At 48.8% G+C, this 16169-nt stretch overlaps 2 protein-coding genes across 2 annotated transcripts; both read right to left on the bottom strand.

Annotated features, from left to right (window-relative positions):
* Nucleotides 1–4885: 4885 nt before the first annotated feature.
* On the bottom strand, nt 4886–9445 carry RBM8A (RNA binding motif protein 8A). Its single transcript, XM_073637609.1, has 6 exons — nt 9287–9445; nt 8053–8112; nt 6072–6149; nt 5821–5957; nt 5606–5742; nt 4886–5112 (listed from the first exon to the last, which is right to left on the bottom strand). The coding sequence occupies exons 1-6, from the start codon at nt 9351–9353 to the stop codon at nt 5067–5069; spliced, it is 525 nt and encodes a 174-aa protein (XP_073493710.1). The 5' UTR covers nt 9354–9445; the 3' UTR covers nt 4886–5066.
* A 1776-nt stretch (nt 9446–11221) lies between these two features.
* LIX1L (limb and CNS expressed 1 like) lies at nt 11222–15942 on the bottom strand. The gene is made up of 6 exons (XM_073639261.1): nt 15626–15942; nt 15086–15249; nt 14869–15009; nt 14097–14192; nt 13892–13969; nt 11222–13811 (listed from the first exon to the last, which is right to left on the bottom strand). Exons 1-6 carry the CDS (start codon nt 15864–15866, stop codon nt 13569–13571), a joined length of 963 nt encoding a protein of 320 aa, XP_073495362.1. The 5' UTR covers nt 15867–15942; the 3' UTR covers nt 11222–13568.
* Between the last annotated feature and the right edge of the window lie 227 nt (nt 15943–16169).

The following is a 16169-nucleotide window of genomic DNA, read 5'->3' as shown; positions in this document are numbered from 1 at the left end:
CGATGTATCACACTGGCAACAGTGCAGGTGCCACCTGCTGGGACTAACCCAAACTGCATCACAGATCCACAACCTGTTCTGTACACTCATTCTGCTGGGGGTTTGTTAAAATGTATCAGTCCAGGCCATTGTCTGTGCAGCAGCCGTACAACTCTCCAACGTCCTGTGGTTTAAACATAGAACGTTATAGTTGGTGGGGACGTCCAGGGTCATCGTATCCAACCTGCAGGAGTCACCAAACCATCTCAGACAGATGTCTGTCCAGCCTCTGTATGAAGACTTCTATTGAAGGAGAACTCACCACCTCTCGTGGCAGCCTGTTCCACTCATTGATCACCCTCACTGTCAAAAAGTTTTTTCTAATATCTAATCTGTATCTTCTCCCTTTCAGTTTCATCCCATTGCTGCAAGTCTATCTTCATGCAAATGAGAATAAAGCTGAACCCTCTACAGTATGACTGCCCTTGAGATATTTGTAGACAGCTATAAAGTCTCCTCTCAGTCTTCTTTTTTGCAAGCTAAACATTCCCAAATCCTGCAACCGTTCCTCATAGGACATGGTTTGCAGACCGGTCACCATTCTAGTCGCTCTTCTCTGAACTTGCTCCAGTTTTTTTTATGTATTTTTAAAATGTGGTGCCCAAAACTGGACGCAGTATTCCAGATGAGGTCTGACCAAAGAGGAGTAAAGACCGATAATGACTTCGCGTGATCTAGACTGTATGCTTCTGTTAATACATCCCAGAATTGTATTTGCCTTTTTTGCTGCTGCATCACACTGTTGACTCATGTTCAGTCTATGATCTATTAGTATACCTAAGTCTTTTTCACATGTACTGTTGCTTAGCTCTATTCCTCCCATTCTGTATATGCTTTTTTCATTTTTATTGCCCAGATGTAGGACTTTGCATTTCTCCCTGTTATAAACCATTCTGTTAGTTGCTGCCCACAGTTCGTTTGTTTAGATCTTTTTGAATCCTCTCTCTCTGTTCTCTAGTATTAGCTATCCCTCCTAGCTTTGTGTCATCAGCAAATGTAATCAGTTTACCCTCAATCCCTTCATCTAAATCATTGATAAAGATGTTAAATAAAACACAGGTCCCAGGACAGAGCCTTGTGGTACCCCACTTGAGACATTCTTTCAAGTGGTATGCAACCATTTATGACCACTCTGAGTCCAATCACTAAGCCAGTTATGAATCCACCTAACAGTTGCCTGGTCCATTCCATAGTTAGTCATTTTTTCAATAAGGATGGTAGGAGATACTTTGTCAAATGCTTTACTGAAGTCAAAATATACTATTTCTTCTGCATTTCCCTGATCCACCCAGTCAGTGGTTATGTCAAAGAAGCAAATTAAGTTAGTCTGACATGACTTAGTGTGCTTTGAGAATCTAATTTTTCAAAATTTCCCATCCTTCCTGGACATTTCTGTCCTTAAAAGACATCCAGCCACTGGATCCCTCATATCCTCTTTTCTGAGTCCCTTAAAAATCTGCTTTTCTCAAGTCCAACCTTAAAGTCTGACTCTTCACAGGTCTTCCTCCTTTAGTTATCCAAAATTCTATGATGGCACAATCGCTGCCTCCTAGGGTCCCAGCCACCCTTACCTCCTCAACCATTTCCTCCCTGTTTATGAGGATTAGATCCATGGTAGCAGATCCCCTTGTTTTCTCCCCTACCTTTTTGAAGATTAAGTTAAGTTGTCAGCAAGAGAGGATAAGAATTTGCTGGACTTGTTACTTTAGCCTGAGATTCCCAACAAATGTCTGGATAGTTGAAATCTCCCATGACCACTACATCTATTTTTTGGAGAACTTGGTCATTTGATACATAAATTTTTCATCCATCTCTTCAGCTTGCCCAGGTGGCCTGTAGTAAATGCCTACAATGGTGTCCTTTCCGTTGTTCTCTCCTTGTATTCTTACCCAGTTTCCACAGAACTCCCAGTCTCTGAAGCTTCAATCTCTGTGCAGATATACGCTTTTCTAACATACAATGCGACACCTCCTCCTCGTTTATCAAGTCTGTTTCTAGCAGATAAGTTGTATCCTTTTAGCCTTTTATTCCAATCATGTGTATCATCCCACCAAGTTTCAGTGATTCCAATGACAACAACAATTTAAGGAGGGCACCATCTGGTGATTGGGATCCACCTGCCACACGCAAAAAGTAACATAAACTTAAAAGGCAGAAAAAGAACGTGTATTTATGCAGTGATCACCAAAATAATAAGCGAAGGGAGATATATGAATAATAATGAATACCCTGAATATAAAGTACATCGATTAATTTTATTTTTATTGAGATAGAATCAGACACAAGTAAAAGGACATACCAACAAATTTAAAACACCATTAAAAAAGTGGAATGAACCACTATATAAGGAGCCAGCTACTAAAGAAACCTTCCCATGATATTAAAGAATGCAGTGCAAAAAGTGCACATAATCCAGTCAAACCGCACAGGCTGTATAGAATATCTGTAGTGGTCAATAGTTGCACAAGCCCTATATTGCACACATCTAAGGCAAGGAATGGTACATAGCACAATGTGTTTGCATGATCAAAAAAATGAGTAAAGATTTTAGCTCAATCCCTATATGCCTGGGTGCCAGGCCAATGGCATAATACACATATATAGTTGGAATAATCAGGGTATAGACAATAATTATTCAATAAGCCAACAATATACACAGGCTGTATAGAATATCTGTAATGGTCAATAATTGCACAAGCCCTATATTGCACATATCCAAGACAAGGAATGATACATAGCACACTGTGTTTGCATGATCAAAAATGAGTAAAGATTTTAACTCAATCCCCATATGCCTGGGTGCCAGGCCAATGGTATAATACACATATATATATAGTTGGAGTAATCAGGATATAAACAATAATTATTCAGTAAGCCAACAATATACCAAAAAATGAATATCTGCAAACAGTTAATAAGTCACCATGACTATAAAGGCAGAAAAAGTGGCTCCCCGCACAATATGACAATCTAGACCCACAACATGACCCTAAATAAATATACTTAAATCAAAACAGCATGTGCTCTGGAAGGTGAAGCTGGGACCTCAGTGGCACCCAGGCATATGGGGATTGCCTTAGATGTGTGCAATATAGGGCTTGTGCAACTATTGACCACTACAGATATTCTATACAGCCTGTGCGGTTTGACTGGATTATGTGCACTTTTTGCACTGCATTCTTTAATATCATGGGAAGGTTTCTTTAGTAGCTGGCTCCTTATATAGTGGTTCATTCCACTTTTTTAATGGTGTTTTAAATTTGTTGGTATGTCCTTAACTTGTGTCTGATTATATCTCAATAAAAATAAAATTAATTGATGTACTTTATATTCAGGGTATTCATTATTATTCATATATCTCCCTTCGCTTATTATTTTGGTGATCACTGCATAAATACACGTTCTTTTTCTGCCTATTAAGTGATTCCAATGACATCATATTTCCATTCCTGCGTTAGTAGCTCCAGTTCTCCTTGTTTGTTGCCCATGCTCTGTGCATTTGTATAGAAATCTTAGCTTGTGATCGTTTTCTCTTTCTCCAATATTTTTATTATTCTGACTTTTCTGTCTTTGTTCTTCCTTTCCACTCCTAATAGCAGAGCTCTCAATAGTATGTGTTCGCTGTATGGCTTTCCCTAGCCTTTTGCTTCCCTTCCCACAATGTTCTCATCTCCTGATGAGTGTAGCAAGGGGACTTCAAAATATGTGTTTTCCAGTCTTGGAGAAGCCCATCTGTAGCAAGTAGTCCATCGTACAGGTAATTCACTCCGTGATCCACAAGTCCAAATCCTTGCTGACGGCACCATGGACGTAGCCAGTTCTTTACCTGTAGAAACTTGTTCCACCTCCTTGTTCCATGGCCATCCGCTGGGAGGATGGATGAGAAGACCACCTGCGCTCACAGTTCTTTCACTATTTTGCCTAAGTCTTTAAAGTCACTGCAGATGGTTTCCAGGTCCTTTCTTGCGGTGTCATTTGTCCCCACATGTATTAGCAGGAATGGGTAGTCATCTGTAGGTCTAAAGAGTCCTGATATCCTGTCAGACACATCTTTGTTTTTCTTCCCCTGGAAGACAGCACATTTCTCTTGAGGTTATGTCTGGTCTGCAGATAGCGGCCTGTTCCTCTCACCAGGGAATCCCCCATGACCAACACTCTCCATTTCTTCTTCTTTCTCCATTCAAGAGGACTCTGCCCACAAAGGACAACCTTGTAAGCACTCAAAGTCTTATCTTAATGTATTTGATCATCGTTCACCTGCGTGAAAGCCCTGTACTAATCCCTGAGTAGTCTGGGTGCTGTCTGCCTCCGATCCTCCGGGTCACATGCATCCATTCCTCTGTTTCTTCAGGGGCATTACAAATATCTTCTTCTGTATTCTGAAGGGATACTTCTGCTCTAACAATTCCTCACCTTCCTTAATAATTTTCAAGGTAGTTAACCTCTCTTCTAGACTTTGCAACTTTTCCTCCAACAGGGACACAAGCTGCATTTCTGGCAAGTGAAGTTTGGCTTTTCCACTGGTCTGAACGTGTAGCATGCAATGCAGCTCAGAAAATGGCTACTGGCCTCTTCCATGTTCTTAATGTTTATATGATGTCAAAGATCGTGCCAAAATTCATGTGGTTTTCAGAGCTTGGATGTAACCAAGAGCGCTCCATTCACTGACAGCAAGCAGAGGTCTTACAAAGTGGGAATAAAGTTATGGAGACGCCTGTGATGTGCTCACGAGGAAACTTTATTAAGAACACGCAGCCTCAGACATCATACAAAATTTACCCCCCCCCCCCCACCACAAATAAAAAGTGGCAAAATAAAAGTTTTACACCCCACCCAACCCTCCAGAGACCCCCATGGGCCCAGCTCCTACCCTCCCATGACATTGTGACCTGTACTACGCCCCCGTCGTCTGGTCTGCTGCAATCCCCATGGATGAGGCGTAGAATAAAGTCGCCTCAACTAGTAAAAACTAAAACAGAACGGACAAACGAGAGAAAGGAAATTGTGCGAGGCGAGCGGCGCGGGATTCAGCGCCTCCTCCTGTCAGGGCTCCGGCTCCTCCTGCGACCACTCCTGAAAGACAGACATCCAGCACATGAGGTGAGCCCAACACCACAGCCGCTGTACCCACAACATCTCCAGCAAAGCACTGACCACCAGCTTGGGGGGTGAGCGGAGGATACAGGAATTGCGAATTGGTTTTAGATAAGTAATGTTAGTAGGGGCGGAGAGCAGGCGGCTGGGAAGGGGGGAGCGCGGGCGGCTCGGGAGGGACGCAGACAATGAAGTGTCACCACAGTATTAGCAGTGTTATGGGAGTTACCCCCAACGATGCTCGTTCTCGTCGCATAATCTGCCGTCGCCCCCCTCCACCCTGCCAGCCACCTGCCGTCGCCCCCATCCATCCAGCCACATCCTATCATACCCATCCTCCCGCCACCCCCATCATCCCTGTAACATGCAGAACCCTACTGCTGATCCTATAAATCAAGGACTACATAGAACCCCCCCACCATCCCAAATACGCGCAGTGGCAGATGTCACAGTTGGGGGATGGGCTTCTTACCTTCTCTTTCCCTTCGGAGGTCCCCGGACAAAACACCAGTCCACGTTGATCGGCTGCCCCATCATGTCCTGACCATTTAACCCCTCCATGGCCGCCAGGGCTTCTTTGTAAGTTTCATACTCCACCAAAGCATAACCCTGCGGTGAGAGATCACATGAGATGGGGGGCCAGGCTCGGGCGATGGGGCCAGGCAGCCATGCTTGCTCCTCCCTTACCTTCAAGAAGCCCGTCCTCCGGTCCAGATTCAGATGGACGTTCTTGATCTCCCCAAATTCGCCAAATTTATCGTGGATATCCTCCTCTGTGGCTTCTTCATGGACCCCGGTGATAAATAGGATCCAGCCCTCGACGGCTGAGAGACAACAACGGGATTACAGACCAGCAGGTAATTAACAGGACCGAGCGCCCTAATGGGGTGTACAGGGTGGGGGTTGTTAGGCGAGAAATGACAGGCGCCAATACTTACATCTCTGAGGACCCGGCTCATCCCCGTCCTGCTCCACGCTGTCATAGTCTTCTCGAATTCGGGCCCGCGAGCCCTCCTCTGTGCAGAGAGAAGACCGCACTGTTAGTGCGGGGACGTGTACGACGCTGCCTTATAGGGCCGCCATCCAACATATCAGGGGGAGGACGTGTACGACGCTGCCTTATAGGGCCGCCATCCAACATATCAGGGGGAGGACGTGTACGACGCTGCCTTATAGGGCCACCATCCTACATATCAGGGGGAGGACGTGTACGACGCTGCCTTATAGGGCCGCCATCCTACATATCGGGGAGGACGTGTACGACGCTGTCTTATAGGGCCGCCATCCTACATATCAGGGGGAGGACGTGTACGACGCTGCCTTATAGGGCCACCATCCTACATATCAGGGGGAGGACGTGTACGACGCTGCCTTATAGGGCCGCCATCCTACATATCAGGCAGAGGACGTGTACGACGCTGCCTTATAGGGCCACCATCCAACATATCATGCGGGGGACGTGTACGGCGCTGCCTTATAGGGCCACCATCCTACATATCAGCGGAAGGGCGACGTGTACGACACTGCCTTATAGGGACGCCATCCTACATATCAGGCGGAGGACGTGTACGACACTGCCTTATAGGGCCGCCATCCTACATATCAGGTGAAGGACGTGTACGACGCAGCCTTATAGGGCCGCCATCCTACATATCAGGCGGAGGACGTGTACGACGCAGCCTTATAGGGCCGCCATCCTACATATCAGGCGGAGGACGTGTACGACACTGCCTTATAGGGCCGCCATCCTACATATCAGGGGATGATGACATGTATGACACTGCCTTATAGGGCTGCCATCCTACATATCAGGGGAAGGACGTGTACGACGCTGCCTTATAGGGCCGCCATCCTACATATCAGGGGAAGGACGTGTACGACGCTGCCTTATAGGGCCGCCATCCTACATATCAGGCGGAGGATGTGTACGACGATGCCTTATAGGGCTGCCATCCTACATATCAGGCGGAGGACGTATACGACGCGGTCTTATAGGGCCGCCATCCTACATATCAAGGGGAGGATGTGTACGACGCTGCCTTATAGGGCCGCCATCCTACATATCAGATGGAGGATGTGTACCACACTGCCTTATAGGGCCGCCACCCTGCATATCGGGGAGGATGTGTACGACACTGCCTTATAGGGCCACCATCCTACATATAAGGGGAGGGCGGGAGGGGTGTACGACGCTGCCTTATAGGGCTGCCATCCTACATATCAGGGGGAGGATGTGGACGACGCTGCCTTATAAGGCCGCCATCCTACATATCAGATGGAGGATGTGTGCCACACTGCCTTATAGGGCCGCCATCCTGCATATCAGGGGGAGGATGTGTACGACGCTGCCTTATAAGGCCACCATCCTACATATCAAGGGGGGGGGGGGGTGAGTACAACGCTGCTTTATAGGGCCGCCATCCTACATAACAGGGGGAGGACATGTACCACGCTGCCTTATAGGGTCGCCATCCTACATATAAGGGAGGGGGGTAGGGATGCGTACGACACTGCCTTATAGGGCCGCCATCCTACATATAAGGGGAAAGAATGTGTACGACGCTGCCTTATAAGGCCACCATCCTACATATCAAGGGGGGGGGGGGGGCGAGTACAACGCTGCCTTATAGGGCTGCCATCCTACATAACAGGGGGAGGACATGTACCACGCTGCCTTATAGGGCCGCCATCCTACATATAAGGGAGGGGGGTAGGGATGCGTACGACACTGCCTTATAGGGCCGCCATCCTACATATAAGGGGAAAGAACGTGTACGACACTGCCTTATAGGGCCGCCATCCTATATATAACGGGAAAGGCCGTGTACGACGCTGCCTTATAGGGCCGCCATCCTACATATCCCATCTGCCTCCATCTTTACTGGCTGATAACAGAGAACACACCCTGCACGCACTCACCAGCCCCAAATCCTCTTCCTTTCCTTTTCTTCGCCTTCTCCTTTAATTTGTGGATACTTTCTGTAGTAGAGAAAGAGACGAGAGATCAGTGTCACACAGTGGCCGGGCCGAGACCCCAGCACATTCTCGTATAAGGGGCTCCCGTATACAGAGACCCTAGACCTGCCGTTTAAGGCTATGTGCCCACGATGCAGAAATGCTGCATATTTTTTACGCTTCTCCTTGGCTGGAAAAACGAATGAGGTTTTTACATGCGTTTTTCCCGCCAGGTAGAAGCGTTTGTCAAGCGTCTTTGCATGCATTTCCGCATGCGGGTTGTCAAGCGCTTTTGCAAGCAATTTTAGCATAACTTATAAAAGTGCTCAACAACTTGGTCACACTATATAAATCCACGCAACCAGCATGGATTTATATAGTGTGACCAAGTTAATAGTTAAAAAAAAGAATGAATAAGAATGGTAAAAAATAAAAAACAAAGATTATACTTACCTTCCGATGGCCCATGGTCTCCCCGGTGCCTTGTGGAGGTGTGAAGGACGTGCGATGATGTCACTGAGTCATGTGACAGGGTAATGCGACTGCCGACGTCAGCAGTCATGTAACAGGTCACAAGACTCAATGACGTCATGTCAGGTCCTCACACCACAGTGAGCCGCCCAACACATCGCACGCATTGATGAGGAGGCCGGGGGCCATCGGAAGGTGAGTATAATCTTTATTTTTTATTTTAAATTCTTTTTTTTACAGTTTTCTTTGGTACCCAGGTCTGGATGAGAGTCTCATCATCTCCAGACGCGGGTGCCATCCGCACATTGAATCGCTTCATATCCGTGTGTGCAAATGTACTGACACGGATATTATGCGTTTCAATGCAAGTCAATGGAGGCGATTACGCTGCGTGTCGGCAAAATTAATGTACATGCTGTGGATTTTTCCGCAATGATAATCCGCAGCATGTGCACAGCACATGCGGATTATCATTGGGGACTATGGGGCACGGATTACCAAGCGTTTTTTAAGCGTTTTCGCTGCGGAAATTCCGTGGCAAAAACGCTTTAAAAACGCATAGTCGGCACGCAGCCTAAGGGTCTCATGCTGCCGGTGCCTTACCTGGACGGGTATTCCATGGTTAATACTACCTGCAGGGTACAACCAGACATTGAGGACACTACCACTTTAAGGGGGCAGCTATGCTACACGGACGCCACATTACTGTGCCCGGCCTCATACACACCGTCACCGTCCTCGTCCATGGCGAAGTCCTCGCCTCCAGCCTCGTGTAGATCCAGCACATCGGCCATGTCTGCAGCGTGAGAGCTCCGAGAGCCACTGAGACAGGAACCACGGGCGACAGGAACAGAAACAGCGCACAGTGATGACGCAGCAGGAAAACGGCTGTAGGGAGCGGAAGTGACGTCACGGTAGGACTACGCCGCCATGTTGAGAAGGTCAGATGCTGATAACTGATATATATGAGCGAAAATCAAAGAAACTTCGGCACTCCAATGTAGATGCACAAAAAATTATATTTTATTTTATAGGTAGAAACCCCACAGAAAGTAGATCGGCCACCATTTCGACCTAAAAGGTCTTTATCAGGGCCTTTTCTGGTAGATGGGGGAATGTATGAGACAGGTGAAGCGGCGGCATGTCATCGCTTCACCTGTCTCATACATTCCCCCATCTACCAGAAAAGGCCCTGATAAAGACCTTTTAGGTCGAAACGGTGGCCGATCTACTTTCTGTGGGGTTTCTACCTATAAAATAAAATATAATTTTTTGTGCATCTACATTGGAGTGCCGAAGTTTCTTTGATTTTTGCTAGTAATATATTACTTCAGTGCACCCGTATATTTGACAGTGAAGCGATCCCTTACTTTATTGATATATATGAGCGAGCATCGTCCAATAACCTAATATAATAGATGAGGCGGTGACAAAAGGCGGGTCATAGTCCTGTCCTAACCCCAAAGAAAATGGAGATCTTCTTATTACCAGTCCTGATGTAATAAATTAGTGATGTCATCACCAGGGGGCGGGGCTGACAACTAGCACAGCATATAGTATACAGGCTGGTTGTCAGCAGTACCAGAATTGTGATGTAGGCGGCGCTCCACTCTCAGTACAGGACTTTCCACATCAGTAAACGCACCGTGTTCTTGTAAATAGTTTTTTATTTGTGTATACGGCCATACAAAGAGCGGATAGTGATATAAAACCCAGTCTATTGGTCCGGTACCAGTCGTGGAGACCTTGTTAGGTAGTAAGAAAAGTACAGCTATAAAATCGTCCTTTATACATTATAATACTGTAGTGTCCGTCCTCGCCTCCCGCGCTGGGCGCACTTATTGCTTCCGTCACCTGTATAGGAACATGGCGCCTCCTCCTCCGTTATTGCACAGTCTGCTCACTCTCCATAGAAATGCCACATACTATAGATATAATAACCAATCAGAAGGCTAGAAAGAAGCTCCACCCCCGAGGAGCCAGAACTGCAGAGAAGTGTGTCATGTGACCCCTTCGTGGGATGAACTAGAGGCAGAGCATAGATACTGGTTATCTGACCCCTGTTCTGCTCTCTATACTGGGGGGCTCAGAATTATTAGGGCATCTGTGAGGGCACAGGGAGTCTGGATATATTTCAATACTTGGCAGAATCCCCCCTGTATGATCGGGGGGGGGGCAAGCAAAGATGACATTATTATTATGGGCCCTGCCACCTTCCTGAGATCTCCCAATGTCCTACCACCATACCCAGCACTCTACTCACTGGTCACACTATGTCCAGGGCTGAATGGCAGCACCTGACCCTGAAGGCCACGTCTCAGTATGTGCTCCTGTCATGTTATGTCCAGCAGCCATGCCTGAACCTACTGTCTGGTGCCTGTACAATAATGTATCTCTGAGCCTCCATCATGAAGCTTCTATTACACCAGCACAGAACTCCCTGGCCGTGCATGCTCCATAGAGGATGTGTCTCACCACCAGGGCTGTGGAAGCGGAGCCCATTTTGGTGGAGTCGGTATAAAATGAACCAACTCCGACTCCTAAAATATATAATAAATTGGGTACAGTAGTTCAATGCAGTTTGTGGGGAACATTTTTTCATAAGAATTTGGGAAAGTTATGAAATGTCCTATAAATGTCTGTCCTATTCCTGATCTAAGGGTTAGAAACTTAATGATGGATGTGTGAGACACATCCTCTATGGAGCATGCACGCCCAGGGAGTTCTGTGCTGGTGTAATAGAAGCTTAATGACGGAGGTGTGAGACGCATCCTCTATGGAGCATGCACGGTCAGGGAGTTCTGTGCTGGTGTAATAGAAGCTTAATGACGGAGGTGTGAGACGCATCCTCTATGGAGCATGCACGGTCAGGGAGTTCTGTGCTGGTGTAATAGAAGCTTAATGACGGAGGTGTGAGACGCATCCTCTATGGAGCATGCACGGTCAGGGAGTTCTGTGCTGGTGTAATAGAAGCTTAATGACGGAGGTGTGAGACGCATCCTCTATGGAGCATGCACGCCCAGGGAGTTCTGTGCTGGTGTAATAGAAGCTTAATGACGGAGGTGTGAGACGCATCCTCTATGGAGCATGCACGGTCAGGGAGTTCTGTGCTGGTGTAATAGAAGCTTAATGACGGAGGTGTGAGACGCATCCTCTATGGAGCATGCACGGTCAGGGAGTTCTGTGCTGGTGTAATAGAAGCTTAATGACGGAGGTGTGAGACACATCCTCTATGGAGCATGCACGGCCAGGGAGTTCTGTGCTGGTGTAATAGAAGCTTAATGACAGAGGTGAGCATGCACACCCAGGGAGTTCTGTGCTGGTGTAATAGAAGCTTAATGACAGAGGTGTGAGACACATCCTCTATGGAGCATGCACGCCCAGGGAGTTCTGTGCTGGTGTAATAGAAGCTTAATGACAGAGGTGAGCATGCACACCCAGGGAGTTCTGTGCTGGTGTAATAGAAGCTTAATGACAGAGGTGTGAGACACATCCTCTATGGAGCATGCACGGCCAGGGAGTTCTGTGCTGGTGTAATAGAAGCTTAATGACGGAGGTGTGAGACACATCCTCTATGGAGCATGCATGGTTAGGGAGTTGTGTGCTCGTGTAATAGAAGCTTAACTCTATGGAGCATGCACGGCCAGGGAGTTCTGTGCTCGTGTAATAGAAGTTTAATGATGGAGGTGTGAGACACATCCTCTATGGAGCATGCACGGTCAGGGAGTTCTGTGCTGGTGTAATAGAAGCTTAATGGTGGAGGCGCTGAGACACATCCTCTATGGAGCATGCACGGCCAGGGAGTTCTGTGCTGGTGTAATAGAAGCTTAATGATGGAGGTGTGAGAGACATCCTCTATGGAGCATGCACGGCCAGGGAGTTCTGTGCTCCTGTAATAGAAGCTTAATGGTGGAGGCGCTGAGACACATCATCTATGACCTATGCCTCCCTAAGACATGGACACATGACCAGGGAAGAGAAGGCTGATTAGGAGGTAGAGAAAAGATTGCACCTGAGTGGCCAGTTTAGCTTCCTGACATTTTTTTTGGAGTACATTCTCATGTCGTCTATGCACAGCTCCCTTCTGTTGTGCCTTCAGGCTGTGCTTGTGATACGCGAGTGCAGGACGGTCTAATACACGGCGGCAGACAATACTAATCTGTCTTGTTAAGCCCTTCCCCCACATTTACACACAGTCCCCTCATTCATTCTACGTATAAAAGATACAGAAGTGAAAATACTAAAAAAAAATCCGACACTTATAAAAATCCCCCCCCCCCCCCGGCCCTGGGCACAGGCCGCGGGCAAGCAGAAGGGGTGAAGCCTAAGACTGCAGGCAGCGCAGAACGGCTATCAAAATATAGAATATATATATATATATAAAAGACGTAGACAAGACACAGGTCACCGGAGTATAAACCACGGCGCGCGTACAAACATGTGCAAAGCCGGGACCGCAGCAGGAGGGCACGGGCGTGCTGCCCGGCCAGCAATACTCTATACCACGGTAGTGTATTCAGTGCTGCCGTCGGAGCCAAGGTGGCGACAGAATATGAGTAATAGCTGACGCCGGCCTGAATATTAACACAAGTCTCTAGTTCTGGGGTTTGTTAATAATGTATGAAGAAGAAGTTACAGTGTACAGCTCCCAAAACCTCTCCAGTCATCCCCGACACCAGGACAGAACCCACAAAACTGGGTCACATGATGCCTTCCTGAACTGCGGACCAGCCACAAATGCTCACTGCTTAGTGGAAAGTCACTACATATGCCCTTTACTTAACTGGTGCAGTGTTTTTATACGTTCCACCCCTGGGAGCTTGGGGAGTTTAGTTTGGTGTTATCGGGTCAGTCCTGGTAACAGGTTTCCTTTCGAAGAAACACTCTGGATTTTGCTCTGGAGGCACCAGAGAGGTATGCAGGGCGTTGTACACTGTAAGTTCTGTTAGGTGCCCAGGGTCTCCTTCATAACAATGCCAATCACAGGGAGCAGAGCCTGCCATCCCAGCCTAGCAGCTGGAGGAGTGAATGTTCCCCAACTGCCCAGCAGCAAGCATCAGGATATCCTTCTTTTCCTTGTGGTAGCGCAGCTCCTTTCCAGCGAGCCGAGCCTCATCAAGTTGCCTCTCGGTTGCGGCTAGCTCTCTGGTGAGGATCCCGGGGATGTCCTGCTCCCGGTTCACCCAGTCCATGGCCATCTGGTTCCTCATATCATCATCCAGTGCCCGATGAGAGTAGTGAGCCAACACCTCCTGCACAGAAGACAAACATCAGCTGATCAGGACACAAGTGAATAAAGAGTGAAGATAACAAAAGCGGAACGAAACCAGACCTGACGGGAGCACTGACGTTCCCTCATCGCTTTTAGGCTGCCATTCCAGTGCAAGAGCTGAAAGACAGTCATCAGCTCCTAGGAAAGAAAGCAGTATAGTAGTTACATTCTTGTACATAGGGGGCAGTATTATAGTAGTTACATTCTTGTACATAGGGGGCAGTACGATCAGTCAGTGTTGCCCTCTTCTCTGGTCGGTGTATACCTGGAATTCCAGCATGGATTTGCCCTTGTTGGACTCCAGCATGAACCGGAAGGCCCCGATTCCTGTGTTGGGGTTGTCGGCTTCCTCGCGGTTCCCCTATGAGGACAGACAGATGGGAGGACTCAGCGTTGGCAGTGACATCTGCAGACTATTACATTGTTGCTGTCGGGATCATCTGCTTTTAATTGGTGACACCACATTTGGAGGGGAGGCATTTTCTGGGAGAGATCAGCGGCCGTCCGCACTAATTGTTCTCAGAGGCTTCGTGGGTGTCATTGTAACGAGACTAAAATTAAACCAGTGCCTCCAATTCTCGTAACCTTCCGACGAGCGTGACAGGACGCACCGGGGTGGGGCAGAGAAATACCAGCATACAAAATTAATTTATTAGAGAATATGGGGCGATTTTCCGATGCCGATCACATGAGCGAAACAAAGGAAACTTTGTCCAGCAGCGAGGAGCTGTACAACCGTCAGCTAATGGGAACATTCAGTAGTCAGAAAATGGTGATATCTTGTTGTCACAGCATCTCTACAATCCCATATATTCCTCCTGCACTGATACATTGTACCAAACAGTCAGCACAGGAGGGATTTGTGCCGCTGATGTCCTTACTTTGTAACTGTCACGCCATGTCCGGCCTGTCGGGGGGAGGGGGGGGGGAATGGGATTCGTCACGCCGCGTTCGGCCCATACAGGGGGCAGCATTCGTCAAGCTGCATCCGGCCCGTACAGGGGGGATTCGTCACTCTGTGTGAGGGCGTCCCTTACGTTGAACGTGGCCAGGGCCTCGCAGACGCTCTTCTCTATGAACTCGTCTGTGATCCTGCGGGACGGGTGCTCGTTGAACACGGAGTTCATCAGCGCGATCTTCGCCGCACTTCTTCGCGCTTCCGCTTTAGTTGGACAGAACTAGACAGAAAATAAATTCAATAAGGAAAAACAGCGAAAAATGGAAATGACACAGCGGGCGTCCGGCAGCCGGTACCTGGAAGCTCCCGAAGCAGCTGCCCCCGGGCAGGGTGACGTAGCAGACGTACGGCGGGCTGTTAGACGGCACCATCTCGTACACCACCAGGGCGCCGTTCTTCAGCTCCGCCCCCCGCGTCTGCTTCATCTGCCAGAACTCCTGCAGCGCCTCCACCACGTTCACTGCGGAGAAGATCACATGTGAGAGCCACTGGGGGGACGCTGCGCCCCCATATTCATGTCAGGACGGTATCAAGCCTATATTTCAGGAGCCCACCAGCACCCCTCCCTGCCCCCCCATTCAGGAGCCCCCTGTGCCACAGACCTCCGGCACCCCCCCCCCCTGTCCCTCCATTCAGGAGCCCTCCAGCCCCCCATCCAAGAGCCCTCCAGCCCCCACTTCGTCCTATTCAGGAGCCCTCCAGCCCCCAATATCCCATCCGCTTTGTGGGTCACAGGCAGGGCCCTTCCCGGGTGTTTGGGGCCACTCTCCGCCCCCCATACACAGGAGAGCCCCCCACAGACCCCCGGCAGCACTGCCGGCCCCGCCGCCTCTCACCTCGCCCGTAGCCCTGGGTGTGTTTGGCGAAGCTCCGCACCACAGCCTCCACCGCCTCCCGCAGCACCGCCGGGCTGCCCGCACTCCCCGGGATCCCCAGGCCGAGCGGGGGCGGAGGGGCCGAGGCCTGCGAGGTGGGGTACGAGCCCCCGGTGACTCCGGGCCGCAGGGAGCGCAGGGAGCCCGTAGACACCCCGGGGCCGACCCCCGGCTGTAACCGCTGAGAACGGAGAGACTCCATGGGCGAATAACGGGACTAAGGAGACGGAGCTGTCACTCAAACTGACAACCAATCAGCAGCCGCGACCTGCAGAAGGGGCGGGACACTTCAGCGAGATAACGGGACACGCAGGCTAAGCTGTCACTCATACAAGTAAAAAGGAGGGGCTACGTGCTGCTATCCAATCACCTTCCACCTTTAACTATAGTGGGTGTGGCCTGACCTAGAAGTAACGGGACAGGATAATAACACCAATTAGCCATTATCTCCGGCACCAATCAGAGACGGCAAAACTAGACGGGGCGGAGTTAGATCGTGCAATAA

Source organism: Phyllobates terribilis, unplaced genomic scaffold (assembly GCF_046119375.1).
Source record: "Phyllobates terribilis strain yellow unplaced genomic scaffold, ASM4611937v1 Scaffold_7__3_contigs__length_470593459, whole genome shotgun sequence".
NCBI classification, from domain to species: domain Eukaryota; kingdom Metazoa; phylum Chordata; class Amphibia; order Anura; family Dendrobatidae; genus Phyllobates; species Phyllobates terribilis.
The sequence above is the reverse complement of the archived record's forward strand: the minus strand, read 5'-3'. Positions and strand labels throughout refer to the sequence as shown.

Coding starts and splice junctions, on each gene's coding strand:
- RBM8A (XM_073637609.1), bottom strand. CDS start 9,353: ATGGCCGATGTGCTGGATCTACACGAGGCTGGAGGCGAGGACTTCGCC. Junction 8,113..9,286: donor CATGGACGAGGACGGTGACG/GTGTGTATGAGG, acceptor TCTCTACTACAG/AAAGTATCCACAAATTAAAG. Junction 6,150..8,052: donor AGGAAGAGGATTTGGGGCTG/GTGAGTGCGTGC, acceptor CTCTCTGCACAG/AGGAGGGCTCGCGGGCCCGA.
- LIX1L (XM_073639261.1), bottom strand. CDS start 15,866: ATGGAGTCTCTCCGTTCTCAGCGGTTACAGCCGGGGGTCGGCCCCGGG. Junction 15,250..15,625: donor CACCCAGGGCTACGGGCGAG/GTGAGAGGCGGC, acceptor TCTTCTCCGCAG/TGAACGTGGTGGAGGCGCTG. Junction 15,010..15,085: donor GCTGCTTCGGGAGCTTCCAG/GTACCGGCTGCC, acceptor TTTTCTGTCTAG/TTCTGTCCAACTAAAGCGGA.